Source organism: Microcaecilia unicolor, chromosome 2 (genome assembly GCF_901765095.1).
Source record: "Microcaecilia unicolor chromosome 2, aMicUni1.1, whole genome shotgun sequence".
NCBI classification, from domain to species: Eukaryota; Metazoa; Chordata; class Amphibia; order Gymnophiona; family Siphonopidae; genus Microcaecilia; species Microcaecilia unicolor.
The window spans coordinates 191,566,134-191,582,830 of NC_044032.1; the positions used below are offsets into that span (position 1 = coordinate 191,566,134).

At 43.5% G+C, this 16,697-nt stretch overlaps 1 protein-coding gene across 1 annotated transcript; it reads left to right on the forward strand.

Annotated features, from left to right (window-relative positions):
• The first annotated feature begins 1,133 nt into the window (after positions 1–1,133).
• On the forward strand, positions 1,134–15,251 carry LOC115461906 (chondroitin sulfate synthase 3-like). Its single transcript, XM_030191961.1, has 3 exons — positions 1,134–2,180; positions 10,759–11,042; positions 15,174–15,251. The coding sequence occupies exons 1-3, from the start codon at positions 1,529–1,531 to the stop codon at positions 15,249–15,251; spliced, it is 1,014 nt and encodes a 337-aa protein (XP_030047821.1). The 5' UTR covers positions 1,134–1,528.
• Positions 15,252–16,697: the final 1,446 nt, after the last annotated feature.

Here is a 16,697-nt window from a genome sequence, read left to right on the forward strand (position 1 = left end):
TCAACCTGGACACTGAAGAGGAAAAACATTTAGGTGTGGTCTGTTAAGCTTCATACTGTCTATACCCGCCATTCCTTGCATGGCACCTGTTTGCTTTGTAGGCATTTGGTTTGTTTGCCTGTTTACAAAAACTGTGTGTGCAAAATCAATTGTATGTAAATACATGCATACAATCTATTAAAATAGTTCTTATGCGTCTAAGTTTTTAAAAATTGAAACGAATCCAGCAAATCAAATCAAAACAACCCTCCCCAACCCCCACGTCACTGGATAATTGAGAAAAATGTATAACAACCTGGAAATGCGCAGAAAAATGTGTTGGCCATGCACGTTCCTGCCTGTCTGCCAATTAGTATGACGTATGTGCCAATGTTCTTAAAAAGGCTCAAAGAGGCATACAGACAACCATAAGCCATCCAGCAAACGAAGTAAAATGGCATATCTCGTGAACTAAAAAACGAAGACACGCATAAGTACTTATACAATCCTGACCTGATTTAAAAAATCAAAATAAAAAGGATCATAAACATTAAACTAAAAGATCGGCTGTTTTAGGCACCCCCTAGAGAAACATTGAGGAATACTACACATGGACAAGGTTCATGAGTTTTTTTTCTTTTTCTTTTTCGCCTCAACACTAACATCTTTCAAGATTCCCTATGGCATGCATCCTATCTGTGAGCGAGTCGATAAAGAAAAGCCACCTTAAATCCAAGAAATCTCAAACGCTCCCGGCTCCCCATAAAGCAGTGCAGACTAGAGTACCATTCTGGGACTGGAGTCACTGGATGGCTGGGTAAACTAGACCCGAGATGCGACCTCAGTCTGACCCCGCGCTGGGACCACGCTGCAGTGCTCCAGGCCGGGGGGGGGGAACGCAGGCGCGAGAGCCCACAAACCCCTAGGACAATCCTTCAGTCCTTTTGGCCAGTTCAGCTCCAGCGCGCGCCCCCCGCTGTCCCGCAGGGGAAACCCGTCGGGAGATTGTGCGCGCGCAAAGATGAAGTAGCAACACCTAAAGGGCTCGATAAGAGTCCGCCGTGCGATCTGTGAAGTTGACAACAAAACACAGAGGGAGGGATCATCTTCCCCACCCCCCGTGCCAGCTGCCACACAGCCACGATCTCCTAACGGGGAGGGAGGGAGGAAAGACGGAGAAGGAGGAGCAGCAGGGCGGGTTGAGTAAAAAATAGTTTCCTTCCGGAGAGGGAGTAAAGGGGGCTGCTGCTGCTGCTGCTGCCACCGCCGCTGCCCAGTGTGTGCCGAGCTCGGGACGAAGAGAAAGAGAGGAGGGCAGAGGCGGCTGCAGGGAGGGGGCGATGCCGCTGCTGCCGCGGCGGAGGGCAGGAGGCGGGGGAGCCGCCCCAGCCTCCGCCGCTCCGCCAACTTTCCGGGCTGCTGAGATCCAGCGGCGGCTACCAGGGAGAGAAGAGGCGAAGCAGCACTGAGAGCAAGCTCGCCGGGACACTTTTCTTTTTCTTTGCGTTTCACTGCGAGGCTTTTCGTGCGCGTTGGACTGTGACCAGCGATGGCCGTGCGCTCCCGCAGACCGTGGCTCAGCGTGCTCGTGGGCTTGGTGCTGGGCTTCACGGCCGCTTCGTGGCTCATCGCCCCGCGGGTGGCCGAGCTGGGCGAGCGCAAGCGGCGAGGGGCGCAGGTCTGCTCGTACCAGGCGGCTCGCCGGCCCCTGGACCCCACGGCCAGTCCGCAGCGGGGCAGCCCCTGGCAGGGCAAAGGGGGCGCGCTGACCAGCAGCAGCCCCGCCGCCGGCTACGAGCAGGAGCCCGGAGGGGACGAGGAGGACGACGAGGGCAAGAAGAGGAGGAACCGGAGCAGCCCTCAGGGCAGCAGCGGGGACGGGCTGGGGGCCGGATCGCGGAGCGGGGGCCCCGGCTTTCTCTACGTGGGGGTGATGACCGCCAAGAAGTATCTGGACACCAGGGCGGTGGCCGCCTACCGGACCTGGGCGCCCTTCATCCCGGGCAGGGTGGAGTTCTTCTCCAGCCAGGGCTCGGGGGAGGTGCCGCTTCCCGAGCCCGTGCCCGTGGTGTCGCTGCCGGGGGTGGACGACTCGTACCCGCCGCAGAAGAAATCCTTCATGATGCTCAAGCACATGCACGACCTGTACCTGGACAAGTATGAGTGGTTTATGAGAGCCGATGACGACGTCTACATCAAAGGTGATGATGGTGATGTGTTGGCAGTGACCCTTCCCCTCCTCGCCCTCTCTCTTTGCCCTTTACTAACCCCGCTTTGCCCTCACGTGCAGGTGCCAGCCACAACCACAATTTGTCTCTCTCCAACAATAATAATAACATTATCTGTAATGTCTATCACGCTCATAGGCAAAAGAACGACACCCAAGGGATTGCTTGTTTAATTGCTCTGTCTTTTTTGACAGTGGGATAAAATGGGATGAAGAGGAATTATTATTCACCCCCCCCCCCAACACACACACTGCACCTTATTATTTGATGATCCCAATTTGATTGACTGCATTTTTGTCCTTTAGATTGTAAGCTCCTTTGAGCAGGGACTGTGCTTCGTTGTTAAATTGTACAGCGCTGCGTAACCCTAGCAGCGCTTTAGAAATGTTAAATAGTAGTAGTAGTAGTAGCTGGTCTCCTTTGTGGTTACACGCGTAGGACCGAGTCCTAAATTTGGGGAGATGAGGTTGGGAAGCGCCTATTTCTAGCACGAGATCTGTCTGGGTTTTTTTTTCTCTTCTAGCGTTAATCAGCTTTGTTTGGGACCCGAGTCTCTAGAGAAGGAGCCTGCACATATTGAGAACATTTCATGTGTGCGTCCAGGGAGGGGTTATTTCCATTGGGTTTAGCAACCCCCAATAAGTTTGAAAAGTTGGCTCCCCTACGCAAGTGGCGACTTTTTGCTGACTATTGCTAAGGCAAGGGAGACGGATGTGGTGGATTAAGCAGCAAAGAGTCCCCTAGTGCCATCATCCGTCTTTTCAGAGGCTGTCGAAAATGTGTTTAAAATAAAACGTTTAGTCGGCTGTGGCAAAACGTTCAGGCATTATCACTTCAGGAGGTCCCGAGCTTCACGGCTGATCAGGTCTTCTGTTCGCTAAGAGAGAGATAGTTTTGAAAAGGGGTTGGCTCCATAAAGAAGTTGTAGCTTTAAATTGCTTTCTTCTTCCTGGATGGTAACATCCCCCTCCCCCCCCCTTTGGACTTTTCCTTTTAATTCCAACATTGACAAAGTTGACAAAAGACAGGAGATGTGAACTTGAGCGGCTTTACAGGCTTAAATGTGCTCAGTGTCGATAAAAAGCTGCTACAGTACTCTATATAAAAATGCCATTTTTGCTTTCTGCAACATAACCTGTAGTAACCCTAAACTTCACAGATGTCAAGTCTCTAGCTTGACAGGGAGACCTGCCCCGCAGCCTGATCCAGCCCTGTCAGGGAGCTTAAACAGTAAATCTGTGAACCAGAGCCGAACATCTTGGGAATAGATGTGCTACTCCGGGTATCTGGCAGCATCGAAATGTAGCTTTTAGTATTGCTATTTATGAACCAAGGCTACAGTGCTTTTCCTTACTGAATCAATAATTTTAATTGCACAAAGCCTAGTGAAGAAATGGCTGTAAGGCACACAGCTTGCATCAAAAGCTCTTTAGGGGTGTACTGTATTCCTCCTTCTGACTTGGCAGGCTTTCTCACCTGCTGAATGAACTTTTGCTTAAGTACTGCCTCATGGCAAAAATTTGGGATGAATCCTTTCAATGGAGAATTATATTCTTAAAATTCTTAAGGGGAAGCTTACAGCAGAAGTATAAAACTGGTTTTCTTGCTCGTTCTATGAAAACATCAGTCTGCGAATGTGTGTGTGCATGATTTTTTTTTCAGGTTTCTATTTTTAAGAAAAAAAAAAGTTTAGTAAAACAAATCCGAACACAGTGGAGCTCTTGTACTGGTTCTTTGCTTCAGCTGAACTACAGTCCAGCCTTTTTAAAAAAGTGTGTTTGTTTTAGAACTACACACCTTTTACCCTAGAGAAAATGACTTAAAAAAAGAGAGCCTTTTTTATTCCGTCTCTACCCTTTTCTAGTCCTCCTGGAAAACTGTTGTTCTCTGGATATTAAATGATGAAAGATTTACAGAAGGCTGGTGTGTCATTTGTGCTCATAAACCACACAAGTCAGTATGAGTGATTTGCCCGTTTCACAGCTGCCTGAGGTGCCATTGCACTTGTATCCTCAAATATTCTGTTTGGATAGATTCAGATGCAGTGTGTAAAATGTTTAAGTTGGAGCTCTTCCCCTAGTGCTTGAGGCTGCTCATTCTTCCCAGCTAGAACTCTCTCTCTCACTGTTGGCCCTTTGATGACAATTTATTTTAGGATCTGCTTCTTAAGGATTGCGTTTACCTTCCTGTTCATGCGTTGCAAGCTACTGTTGACCTCTGTCCCATAATAATGAGAATTTATTTCACATTGACTGGAAACTAGCTAACATATTTTCCCCCCAGATTTTATAAGTCAATATGTACTGATATGTTATTCCATGTAGTCCCTTTAAATGTTTATACAACAAACGATAGACATATTTCTCCACCGCGGTGTACACATTGGTTACATAAGTAAACTATCAGTGAGGACTAACCGGAATTTTTTGCCACAAAAAATTGATTAAGACTGTGTTCTTTAATAAACAGTACTTAAATGTGGTCTGGAAATAGCAAACTGTAAGTCCTGAGAGGAACTGGTTTTATTATTCCTTGGCACTGTTTTTCTCTCTGTCCATTTGCTGTGGAGTAGTAGCCTAGTGGTTAGAGCAGTGGGCTGAGAGCCAGGGAAGATAAAACAAAAATGCCACTGGGGCTCTTTGTGATTTTTGGAAGGTCACTTATGTCCTCTATTTTCTCAGGTACAAACTTACCCCCCCTTTTTTTTACAAAGCCACGCTAGCAGATGCCGGTGCGGTAATGTTAACACAACCCATTCAAAGTGTGTCGGCATTAACATGCGGCTTTGTAAAATGGAGGTTAGATTGTGAGATCTCCTGGATTGGAAAAAAAATAAAAATAAACCTAGTGTACCTGAATGTAACTCACCTTGAGCTAGAACTGAAAAAGCGTGAGCTAAAACCAAAACTCCTTCCCTTCCACATACCTTAAATGTAAAACTTAATTTTAAGTTTTTACTGATAATACACTCTCCAAAAATGGTGTTAATCGGATAAATACCAGAAAACACCACTTCCCCCTCATCCTCTCTCTCCCCTCCCCTGCCTTGTCTTGTAATACCCACTCAGTTTCTGTACCTTGTCTGTGCTGACAACATTTAAGTGACACAAACAACATTTGATCCCTTCAGAAAAGATAAACATTGGGTAGGAGCGGCTTTTACGCATGCCAGTCACCGGGGCCGGCTACTGATTTTTAGTGGCATTATTCAGATATTTACTGACTGCCCCAGAACTAACCAGAGAGCACTTGGGCGGTCTGGGAGTGGTGCTAAGATGGAGCCGGAATGTATCTAAGTTCTGCCTATAGCGCCACTCTGCTACAGCTGCCCTAACTTACCTGGGTAGCAATGCTGAATACTGACCTTATCTGAATACGTTCCAGCAGGCGGCGTGTACCAGTATTGGCCATCACTGAATATTTGGGTATTGGTGTGCTAAATATTTTGTACCCTTAACCTCTAGTTCTGCAATGTGTTTCTCAAGGCTCAATATTGCCTCCTTTGCCTTTTAGTGTTTTCATAAGTCCCCTGGATACCCTTTTACAGGATCACAATATCCATTTCTTAGTCTTAATATTTTTTATTGATTTTGTAATAAAGAGAGAACATTAATAACAACAATTGTACTACAATATGATATTTAAATTGAGTTTAAAAAGACACCTTAAAGTATGTAAGCAGTATAAAGTTCATGCATGTGACACAGATGGTAATAATATACAAAAAGAAAAAGTACAATATACACCTCTCACGTCACATCTTCAAAATAGGATATCAGTGGAGCCCATTTTTTAATACAAAGCATATCGAGATGTTTTTTTTAGCAAAATATGTTTCATATTTATAGGTTGGAAACAATAAATTCCTCCATTCTTGATAAGTAGCTTGTTGTAAAACTTTCCAGTGTGTAAAGACTACTTTCAAAGCTAGATTCAACATGGTACTAACAAGCAAACATTCATTAGTCTTTAAAATGGGTCTAAAACATTGATCTTTGAGTATCTTTAAGATACCGCTTTTTTTTCCTTCATTAAAATTAGTACATGGGGGCCATTTTACTAAGCCACATAAGTACCTACGAGTGCCCAACGCGTGCCAATTTGGAGTTACCTTTTGGCTACCGCGTGGCCCGTGTGGTAATTTAATTTTTTATGTGCATCCGCACTGTGTGCCAGAAAATATATTTTATTTTCTGGGCGCGCGGCGAAAATCGGGTGGTACCTCCACACGTCCATTTTCATTAAAACAAAAAGGCATTTTTTGCAGGCACGCTGAGAAAAATGGATCTGCGCATGCCCAAAACCCGCACCTACACTACCACAGGCCATTTTTTAGCGCACCTTAGTAAAAGGACCACTATGAGAGCACCAGGTCCTCAGCATTTTTCATGTGGCACCAGAACTTTGGAATGACCTCCCCCTGGTCATAAGAACAGAATTGTCCTTTCCAAAATTTAAGTCTCATTAACGACTCATTATTTTCATTTGGCATTTCTTCTAGCTGCAGAGTGACCCAGTGTACTGTACGGCTTGCACAGTCTATAGTGAAATAGTGAAGCTGTTCTTAATTTTTCACTTTTTTTCTGGTTGTTGTGCATGCTTTGTATGTATATGATTTTTCCTGTCTTAAATAGAACTCTTTTGTGTTCCTAGTTTGTTTTATGTAATAGCATTATTGTTCACTGCTTTGACCTTTTTTTAGTAATAAATAGAAATAAATCAAAACATAGAAAAGAAAATAAGATGATATCTTTTTTGTTGGACTAACTTAATACATCTTTTGATTAACTTTCAAAGGTAACCTTTCTTCTTCAGATCGGAAATAAGCAAATGTTGACAAATATCAGAATATACCTATGGAACTTTGGAAGGCTAAGGTGCTTTGAAAATATGCCTCAAAGTGAAACACAGAGGCATTCCAATGACAGTCTCACAGGAAAAGGGAAATGGGACTTGATATACTGCCTTTCTGTGGTATTTTGCAACTACATTCAAAGCAGTTTACATATATACAGGTACTTATTTTTGTACCTGGGGCAATGGAGGGTTAAGTGACTTGCCCACAGTCACAAGGAGCTGCAGTGGGAATCAAACTCAGTTCCCCAGGATCAAAGTCCACTGCACTAACCACTAGGCCACTCCTCCACTAGCAACATGCCATCTAGAAGCCTGCCATTGCAGATCACCAATGCAGCCGCGCAGGCTTCTGTTTCTGTGAGTGTGACGTCAGACTCACAGAAACAGAAGCCTGCGCGGCCGCGTTGCTGATCTGCAAGGGCAGGCTTCTACATGGAATGTTGCTAGTGGAATAGCAACGTTCCATGTAGAATCTCAAATAGTAGCAAAAGAATCTCAATAGTAGCAACATTCCATCTAGAATCTCAAATAGGGAAAGGGAAATGGGACTTGATATACCGCCTTTCTGTGGTATTTTGCAACTACATTCAAAGCGGTTTATATATATACAGGTACTTATTTTGTACCTGGGGCAATGGGGGGGTTAAGAGACTTGCCCACAGTCACAAGGAGGGGTAGGTTAGGTGAGAAACAGGGAGAGCTGGTTGGATGAGAGACAGAGAGAGATGTATGGCAGATAGAGTGACAAAGCAGTAGAATTTTATGGTTTATAGTGGGATAGAAAGCCCAGGTCTTTGTTAAGTCCTGTCTGGTGGGTGTCAAAATATTTCATCATTTTGACTTCAAAGTCTTACCTTCCTGGATTGTCTTTAAATTTCCTTTTAGTGTTCTTACCATAAGATCATTGATGCAATGTTCTGGTTTTGTAAAGTGCTGTCCCACAGAGATGGCATCCTAGTTGGCACTGGACTGTTTAATATTGTGTCTGTGTAAATTGAGCAGAGCCTTTTGCATCTGGCTTGTTTCTCCAATATAGCACCCGTATTCACCCTTTTTACATTGAATGATGCATGCCACATTGGAGGATGAGCATGTGAATGATCCCCTTTTTCTGAATGTTTTTCCCATGTGAGTGACTGTAAGACAAAATAGTAAACTGGACAATGACATGGAACATTTCAGACATAGGGTGAATGCCTCTGTGTTTCACTTTGTATTCTGATATTTGTCAGCATTTGCTTATTTCCTATCTGAAGAAGAAGGGTTACCTTGGAAAGCTAATCAAAAGATGTATTAAGTTAGTCCAATAAAAAAGGTATCATCTTATTTTCTTTTATATGTTTTGATTTATTTCTATTTATTACCTTTAAAAGTGGACTAACATGGCTACCACACCACCTTTTATTAGCAAAAGCGGTATATCAAATCCCAAATAAACATAAACATAATTACCTGGGAAAAAAACACCAAGGGGGCGATATTCAGCTGGCAGTGTTCAGCGTTTTATAGACCACTGCTGCATTATACACGGAAATTCAATGCCAGGTCTTGTCCGAGCTCTGGCATTGAATTTCTGGGTTTACAGAGCTGGTGAAACCAATTATGGGTTTACGGAGCCAATGAAACCAAAGCCGGTGAAACCATTTATTTTTGTAGTGCCGATGTGTACCCAGCTGCCCGGTTATCACTGGGTTAGCAGCGGGAGCCATTACCATCACCTCAGTGGGTGGCGGTAAGGGCTCCCCCTCCGAAATGGCCATGTGGCAAGACCTACCTTTAACCTGCTGCAGTAAAAGGGGACCTCGATGACACCAGCGCAGGCCCCCTTTTGCCACAGCTTGGTAAGATTATACTCCCTCCTGACATGTAAACCTGCCATAGATCCAGCAAGCTGATGTGATGAAGTACCAGTGTGAGGTAGGATTAGGTTGCAGTGAGCCCCTCTAGATGCTATCTAGCCATCCTTCAGAAATTCTAGCCACAGTGTGGCAAATTGTACAAATGATTATAAATCTCCTTTTTCTGTCACAGCATTGTTCAGTATTTCCTTACCTGTTACTGCCTACAGTATTTGTATCTGGAAGCCAAACTCTTTTCAGCTTTTTCGTCCTCCTCCTTGTGCTCAGCGATGCCCTGAGCTAATGTCAGTAGTATGGTATCTCTGACTCTCCCTGCTGCTGAGTGGCTCTCACAGAGACAAATAAAGCAAATACATGGACTAAATGACTGACTCTTTCATATCTTCTGTCACATAAATGAGAAATAACATGGCAAGTTGCATAGGAAATATATATCATTTTAACATCTGTTACTATTTATATTTTGTTGCAGGATTAGCCTTTTGAGAAGGGAAGTTATCAATGTGGATTACTGTTAAAACAGATTATTTTACCACTAACTCGTGCTATTTTATCACAGATCCCATATTCAATGAGATCTAGTTACTAATAACTGGGGTTTAGTAGATAACCCCTCCTAGCTTGTTTATTTATTTATTTATTTCATAAAAATGTACATCTCACAATATGTGGGTCCCAAAAAACAACAAGGCAAGCGATCTGCAAGATCCAACTAAACGAGCAGATCAAAGTGACATCCAAAGGATTTTATTAGAGATATCATATATAAGAAAGTTGCCCGACACAGGCCGTGTTTCGCCCACAGAGGGCTGCGTCAGGGGCTAAACTGTATCCTCTCGAGAACAACCAAAATGTATCTTCCCAAAAGGAACAATATTATGTGCTCAAATCACAAAGCAGCACTCCGTCACTGAAGCTTCATTATTGCTTGTTAGTGCTTTGTGATCTGAGCACATAATATTGTTCCTTTTGGGAAGATACATTTTGGTTGTTCTCGGGAGGATACATTTTAGCCCCTGACGCAGCCCTCTGTGGGCGAAACACGGCCTGTGTCGGGCAACTTTCTTATATATGATATCTCTAATAAAATCCTTTGGATGTCACTTTGATCTGCTTGTTTATTCTCCACACCTCACAATATGTTACATTCTTTGTGGCTTATTTATTTTATTTTAATTACATTTGTACCCCACACTTTCCCACTCATGGCAGGCTCAATGCGGCAGGCAGTGGAGGGTTAAGTGACTTGCCCAGAGTCACAAGGAGCTGCCTGTGCCAGGAATCAAACTCAGTTCCTCAGTTCCCCAGGACCAAAGTGCACCACCCTAACCACTAGGCCACTCCTCCACTCATAAGGCTTATAAGCTTATAAGGCTATCTCTGATATAAGGCTACTGTGTATTGTCCTGCAGTTTTGTGGATTCCCTCTGCAGTTCCCTTTATTATAAATCTCCTGTCTTACGACTCTCTGCCATAGGCCATCCCATTTATTTCAGCCTGACATCATATTCTATAGTGAGAAGTAACTACTGATTAATAAAATGAAAAAAAAAAAAAGCTTTTATTTAAAATTGCCTCCTAATAGTGTCTTGTTTTCCTCAATAATTTGCTAGATTGATACAACAATTAGGATATTAAGTTTAGCAAGTAATGTGGTTTTGCTGCTTTCTGTTTTCAGTGATTTACTGGGCTTTATTATCTAACATATTTTTAGTGCATTTTACGTGATGCGATTTGTGCAGTTACTGCTTTCTACAGCAGAGGCTGCTCCACACATGGAAGTCAGTGAGTTAATGGGAACTCCTTGGCTAACTTTTGCTTCTTTCTTTTCACAGGTGACAAGCTGGAGGAGTTTCTTCGTTCTCTGAACAGCAGCAAGCCTCTCTACTTGGGGCAGACTGGGCTGGGAAATATTGAAGAGTTGGGCAAACTGGGCCTCGAGCCCGGAGAGAATTTCTGCATGGGAGGGCCTGGCATGATCTTCAGCCGAGAGGTGCTGCGGAGGATGGTGCCACACATCGGTAAATGTCTCCGAGAAATGTACACCACTCATGAAGATGTGGAAGTGGGCAGGTGCGTGCGACGTTTTGGCGGCACTCAGTGCGTCTGGTCCTACGAGGTAAGAGCAAAAAGGCAGTCTCTGATTTCTTTGGGCAGATGTACACATTGAGTGTTAATAACAACATGTACCCAGTAACTGTGTGCCCTCTTGCGTGCTACCATGATTTGGGCTGGCTGTAGCAAACATTTTTTTCATGAGCACAAAGGGCTGGATTCTATAAAGTTGTGTTCCCGAATTTCTGACTAGCGTGCAAATTTGGGCGTGCAAGTTGTAGAATAGTGTCAGTTGTGCAACTAACTCAGGCCCTTTTGCTAAAGAGTTGGTGCACAGCAACCGGCTTTTTGTGTGCCAATCCGGAACTACCACCGGGCTACTGCAGGAGTCCTGCAGTATTTCCCACCCCCAGCGCATGCCATTTCTGGCACTACAAAAATATTTTCCATTTTTGTAGTGCCAGAGTTTACCTGGCGGTAATCGGGCAGTGCCGCATGATGCCTGGTTACCACTGGGTTAGTGCAGGAGCACTAAAAAAAAGAGACAGCTTTTTACCCGCTACAGTAAAAGGAGGCCTCAGTGTGCATCAAGAACACGCACTGACGCTAGCACAGGCTCCCTTTTACCGCAGCTTAGTAATTGGACCTCTTAATTGTTAAATTAGGCGCTAATTGACCTTAAGTACCAATAGTAGCCCTGAAGTGGTATTTATTGGCACCAATTAACACTAAGGGCCAGATTCTATATATGGCGCCTAAAAAAATCCGTGCGAGAAACATTTCCGGCTAAGCATATTTTATAAACGACACCTAGATTTAGGCGCGGTATATAGAATTCGCTTAGTTGATATTCCAGCGCCTAAAACTACGCACCTCCATTTACACAAATGAAAACATGGCGCAAATCATTGCGCGTAGATTTATGTACAGTGGCCCATATTTTATAACTGCGCATGTAAATTTTGGAATGCCCACGAAACGCCCATTTCCCTGCCAATAGCCACCCCTCTTTTGAATTGCGTGCATTAGAATCTAGGTGCAGATCATTACAGAATACGCTTAGCGAGTTTTGCGTGTAAATTCTAATTATTGTCACTTTGTACTCATTATTGCTTGTTAGGTGCTGCTATCAATGCTGATTAGCTTGTTAAGCCAATTAAGTTACGCGTATTGTTATGGAATACGCTTTGATTTCAGAGCGGAATGTTAGGTGTGCTGTATAGAATCCAGGGATAAAGGGGGTGTGCGCATAAGCAGATCAGGGGCGTGTCGTGCAGTTGCACGTGTAAGGTATAGAATGCTATCATGCATGCAACTGCGTACTTTAGGCGTGACCACGTATACCAGCCTTTGACATGGTATAAGTGCTGGTGCCTGAAGTTAGGCGCATGCATGCCGACTTACACTGTATTCTGTAACGTCAATTTGGTGTGCAATTACCATTCTAGAATTTGTGTTTAGCGCCCATATTTTTTGTGCCTAATTTTTAGTGCACTTTTGTGAATTTACTCCAAAGGACTAAATCTATAAAGACAGCACCAAGACTTAAGGGCCAGGAATGCGCATACATGATCTGAATCCCACGTATATGTACATGCCAATATTCCAGCTATGCACTATTCTATAAAATGGCACCTAAATGCAATGGTGCAGGGCTGCCGAGAGGGGGGGGGGGGGCAGGGGGCAAGATTTCCCGTGCCCGGCCTCCAAGGGGGGGCCTGGCACTGCTGCTACATCGGCAAGGCTTCCCATCGGTGATGCTGGTGCAAGCAGCCGACTAGGCAGAAGAAGGGTGCATTCATTGGTCTCCTGCTCGCGGGTTATCAGGTTGTCTTCTCTGCCGCTGCAGGTCCTTCTTCCTGCCTTGCTCGTCCCACCTCCTCCTGACTGTGACTACTTCCTGTTTCCATTGGCAGGAAGGATCTGTGGGGGCAGAGAAGATTCAGAGTTAATGCAATAACCTGGTCCTGGCTGGCACACAGTGCGAGCGCAGCAGGAGAGAAAACAACCGATCTGAGGGGGAGCACATCAGGTGTTGAGTTAGGCCGGTGGCAGTCCAAGGGGGGGGGGGGGGGGCGGCGATGTCGGCCCTACCTCGGTCCTGACTCTGTCTCCCGACAGCCCTGCAATGGTGCATAGTTTGAAGATGGGCTTACATATGAGTAGAGGATGGGTGGGGCTCACATTTGCACATGTAGATTATAGAATACTATATGCGTGGCGTTTTGTGATTTAGGGTGGAGTTATCAACATGGGCTACTGTTAAGACATGATATTTTACCCCTAACTTGTGCTATTTTAGCACAGATCACATTTTATGCAACGAGACCTCTTCTGGTCTATTTCAGTTCTTCTATTCCGCAGTTATCCTAAAGGTTCAACGCGGATGACATAATAAAGAAGTTCTCTAGTCAAGGAGAATAACCATTAAGAGTTCATACAATTCAGTAAACAAAATCAACAGATTTCAGCTTCAAATAAATGAGTTTTTGAGGCCTTTCTAAACAGAGATTATGAATCAATATGCCTTATTTGAGGAGGTAGCTGATTCCAAATTGACATGCCCTGATAGGCAAAAGTAAGCTCTAAGAGATGCTTACGATGAATATTTCTCATTGATGGATAATTAAATTTCATACAATGAGTCAGCCAAGTAGATGTAAAAGATCTTGGAATATTTAAACGATACACCAATTTCTCAGATGCCAGGCCATATACCCCCAGATTCTATATAGTGCAACTTAAGTTGCGTGCGCCTTTATAGAATTGCCCTAAAAATGGGAGAAACTCTTTAATATACCTGGTCCAAAGTGTTATTTTCAAGTAACTATGATACTTCTGGTATATTTTCTTGTACATTTTGAAGATCCAGTCAGTGTGCTATGTTTTGCAACTTATTTGTATTCTCAAGTGCATATGGTGCCATTCATGCCTCTGTTTACTCATTCAGATGCGATTCCATCACATTATAAAAATGCTTGCATGGTTCTGGAATCTCTGTGAGGGGCAATGTCATTAGATCACTGGTATCCTTCAAAGTAGGAATGGTGGGACTTTGTTGTGTCATGCTTTGCTTGTTTCCAGTCTGGGAGCTTCTGGAAACACTTGGATGGGTACTCTGCTCATTTTGCAGAAACTTTACAACAAGCTGTGAACTGATTTAAGACAAATGAAGACTATTCAAAGGCCTAAAATGTAAACTACTTAACAGCATGTGATTGACAGAAACCAGGATACTTCATGCAGGATTGTATTATGTAACAGTGCGCATAAATTTTAGAAATGGCCATGAACTGCCCATGGCCACGCCCCCTTTTGCCTGTGCGCGTTAGAATTTATGCACATTGCTTTACAGAATACGCTTGGCAAATTGTACTTTACAGAATATGCTTAGCAAATTGTGTGCGGAAATTCCAATTAAAGCCAATTAGTATCAGTAATTGCTTAAGTGGCAATTTCAGTGCTGATTGACTTGTTAAAATAATTAAAGTTGCGTGCGCAATACGGAATATGACCAGAATTGCATGCACAACTTAAGTCGCACTGTATAGAATCTGGGAGGTAAGGGGGAATTCTAAAAATGATACTAAAAAATGGGCACTGGAATAGATGTGCGCCAAGCGCTATTCTATAAAGAGTATGCGCCTGCTGAAACCTGGTGTAAATCCTGGCACCCAAGTTGGGCACGCAGACCCATTCTAGAACACTGCGTGCAACATTTTGGAATGCCCCTTACCCGCCCATGGCCACATAGTTTTGCGCTATAGAATATTGCACAGCCAGATGTGTGCGCAAATCATAATTGGTACTAATTAAAGTCAATAATTTTTTGTTAGTATCCAATTATTGGTTGTTTACAGTTCATTAGCCAATTATGTGGTGCTGGGAGCGTGCCCAAATCTGGGCGCCATAAATAGAATCCAGGGGTAATTCGCACTCTTCGTAAAGAGTGCAATGTTTGCACCTAGTATGTGCTCTTTCCCGATAGCTCGTGCAAGCACGCACACGTGCAATAGTTCACACATGCACGCACATCAGGAACAGAGTGCACACGATGTGCAAATAGTATGCGCTCTTTTAAGGAGAGTGTGCCCTTGATTACATTTGTTTGAAAACAAACAAACAAAAAGAATAGAAACACAAAATGGATTTGGGTGTCCATCCCTATTTATCATACGCTTTTGTTTGTTGCTAGCTCATCTCTTGGGTAACGGCTGCTTCAAGTTGTATTACTGGAAGTATTTGTGATCAAGTTCTGAGTACCGTACGTTGATGGACATCCAAAGCAGTGACATAGCTACGGGGGGACCTTGGTGCTGCCCGCAATCTTAAAACACTGGGTGAGATCCTACTAGTAGAAAAGGCAGACTGGCAAGTGTATTTTGCTAGGGAGGGTAGATGGTAATTTGATATTTTGATTACGATTCAGTCCGTTTTGATGGGTTACTTAGAATTAATGGATGCTTGACCTTGTGAGATGATCTTATGAAGCAGAGAAAATGCATTTGAATTGGCTCGCAGAAAAGGTGATGTGCCAGAAAAAAGAAAATGCAGGCAAGTAATTGGCATTAAGCGTCTGCTATGTCCAGCATCTATTTAAAACAAAAAAGTCTCTTTACACATCTCGTTTGACAATGCTGTTGGATGGTATCTGAATACCTGCATTCAGAAAGATAGGGACTCTTGCTTAATGGTGGCAGTATCAGCTTATTGTAGATGGGTCATAAATGTGTTTGTATGAAGGGGTGCTAGCTAACATTAATTTGCATATTATCTTGCGTTTTACTGTCCTCATTAGAAATGAAAAAGAGGAGTTTCACCGTCCAGTATGTTCACTAGAAATTTGGAAGACTGGGCTCTAAAAATGAAAAATAAAGTGTTTTTTTTAAAGTGTCTTTCTTCCATTCTTTGACCATGGTGTAGGTCCCTCTTAAGAAATGAGTGAAATTGCCTTTTGAAGGGAAAGTTAAAATGGCGCGTGCAGTACGTCACCTATCTTTTCCGGAGCTGTCTTAGCTAGCAAAACACTACTGTGAAACTTCAATATGGGCTCAGCGAATGTTTAGTACTGGACCACACTTTTTCAGCATATGATTGATGTATCTACATTGATATATGCTTACAGGTTTGTTGACCTCTGAGGCAGGCTTACATGCCAAAACACTGCCATGTCGGGTCTTAAATGTGTTGAATTTGTGAGAACATTAAAGGTCCATTAACTTCAGATATCCTTGCTGGTTTTTGCCTCACTACTTGATTGTTGAACCAGTGCTCATCCATCACAATAAGAAGGTTGGTTGGCAACATAGTAGCATAAAGGGGGCACTTTCGATATTACGTCTAAGTCTGACTTTAATCCAAATAGGAAAGACGGTCATTTTCGGAAAAGAAAAATGTCAATTTTTTTTTCAAAAATACTGTTTCGAACAAGGTTTTGTACTTTTGATGTTTTGTTTTTTGGTCCATTTTTGAAATAAACAAAATGAATAAGTTCAAAAAGTAGAGATTCATGTCATTGGGATGTAGGAGGAGCCAGCATTTTTAGTAGACTGGTCCCCGAGACATCTCAGGAGAGTAATGGGGCACCCTAGAGGGCACTTGTGCACTTCATAAAAATGCTCCTAGGTACACATCTCACCTTTGCTCCCTTATCTTGTCTCCTGAACCCTCCAAAACCCACTACCCTCACTGCACACCACAACAATAGCCCTTATGGGTG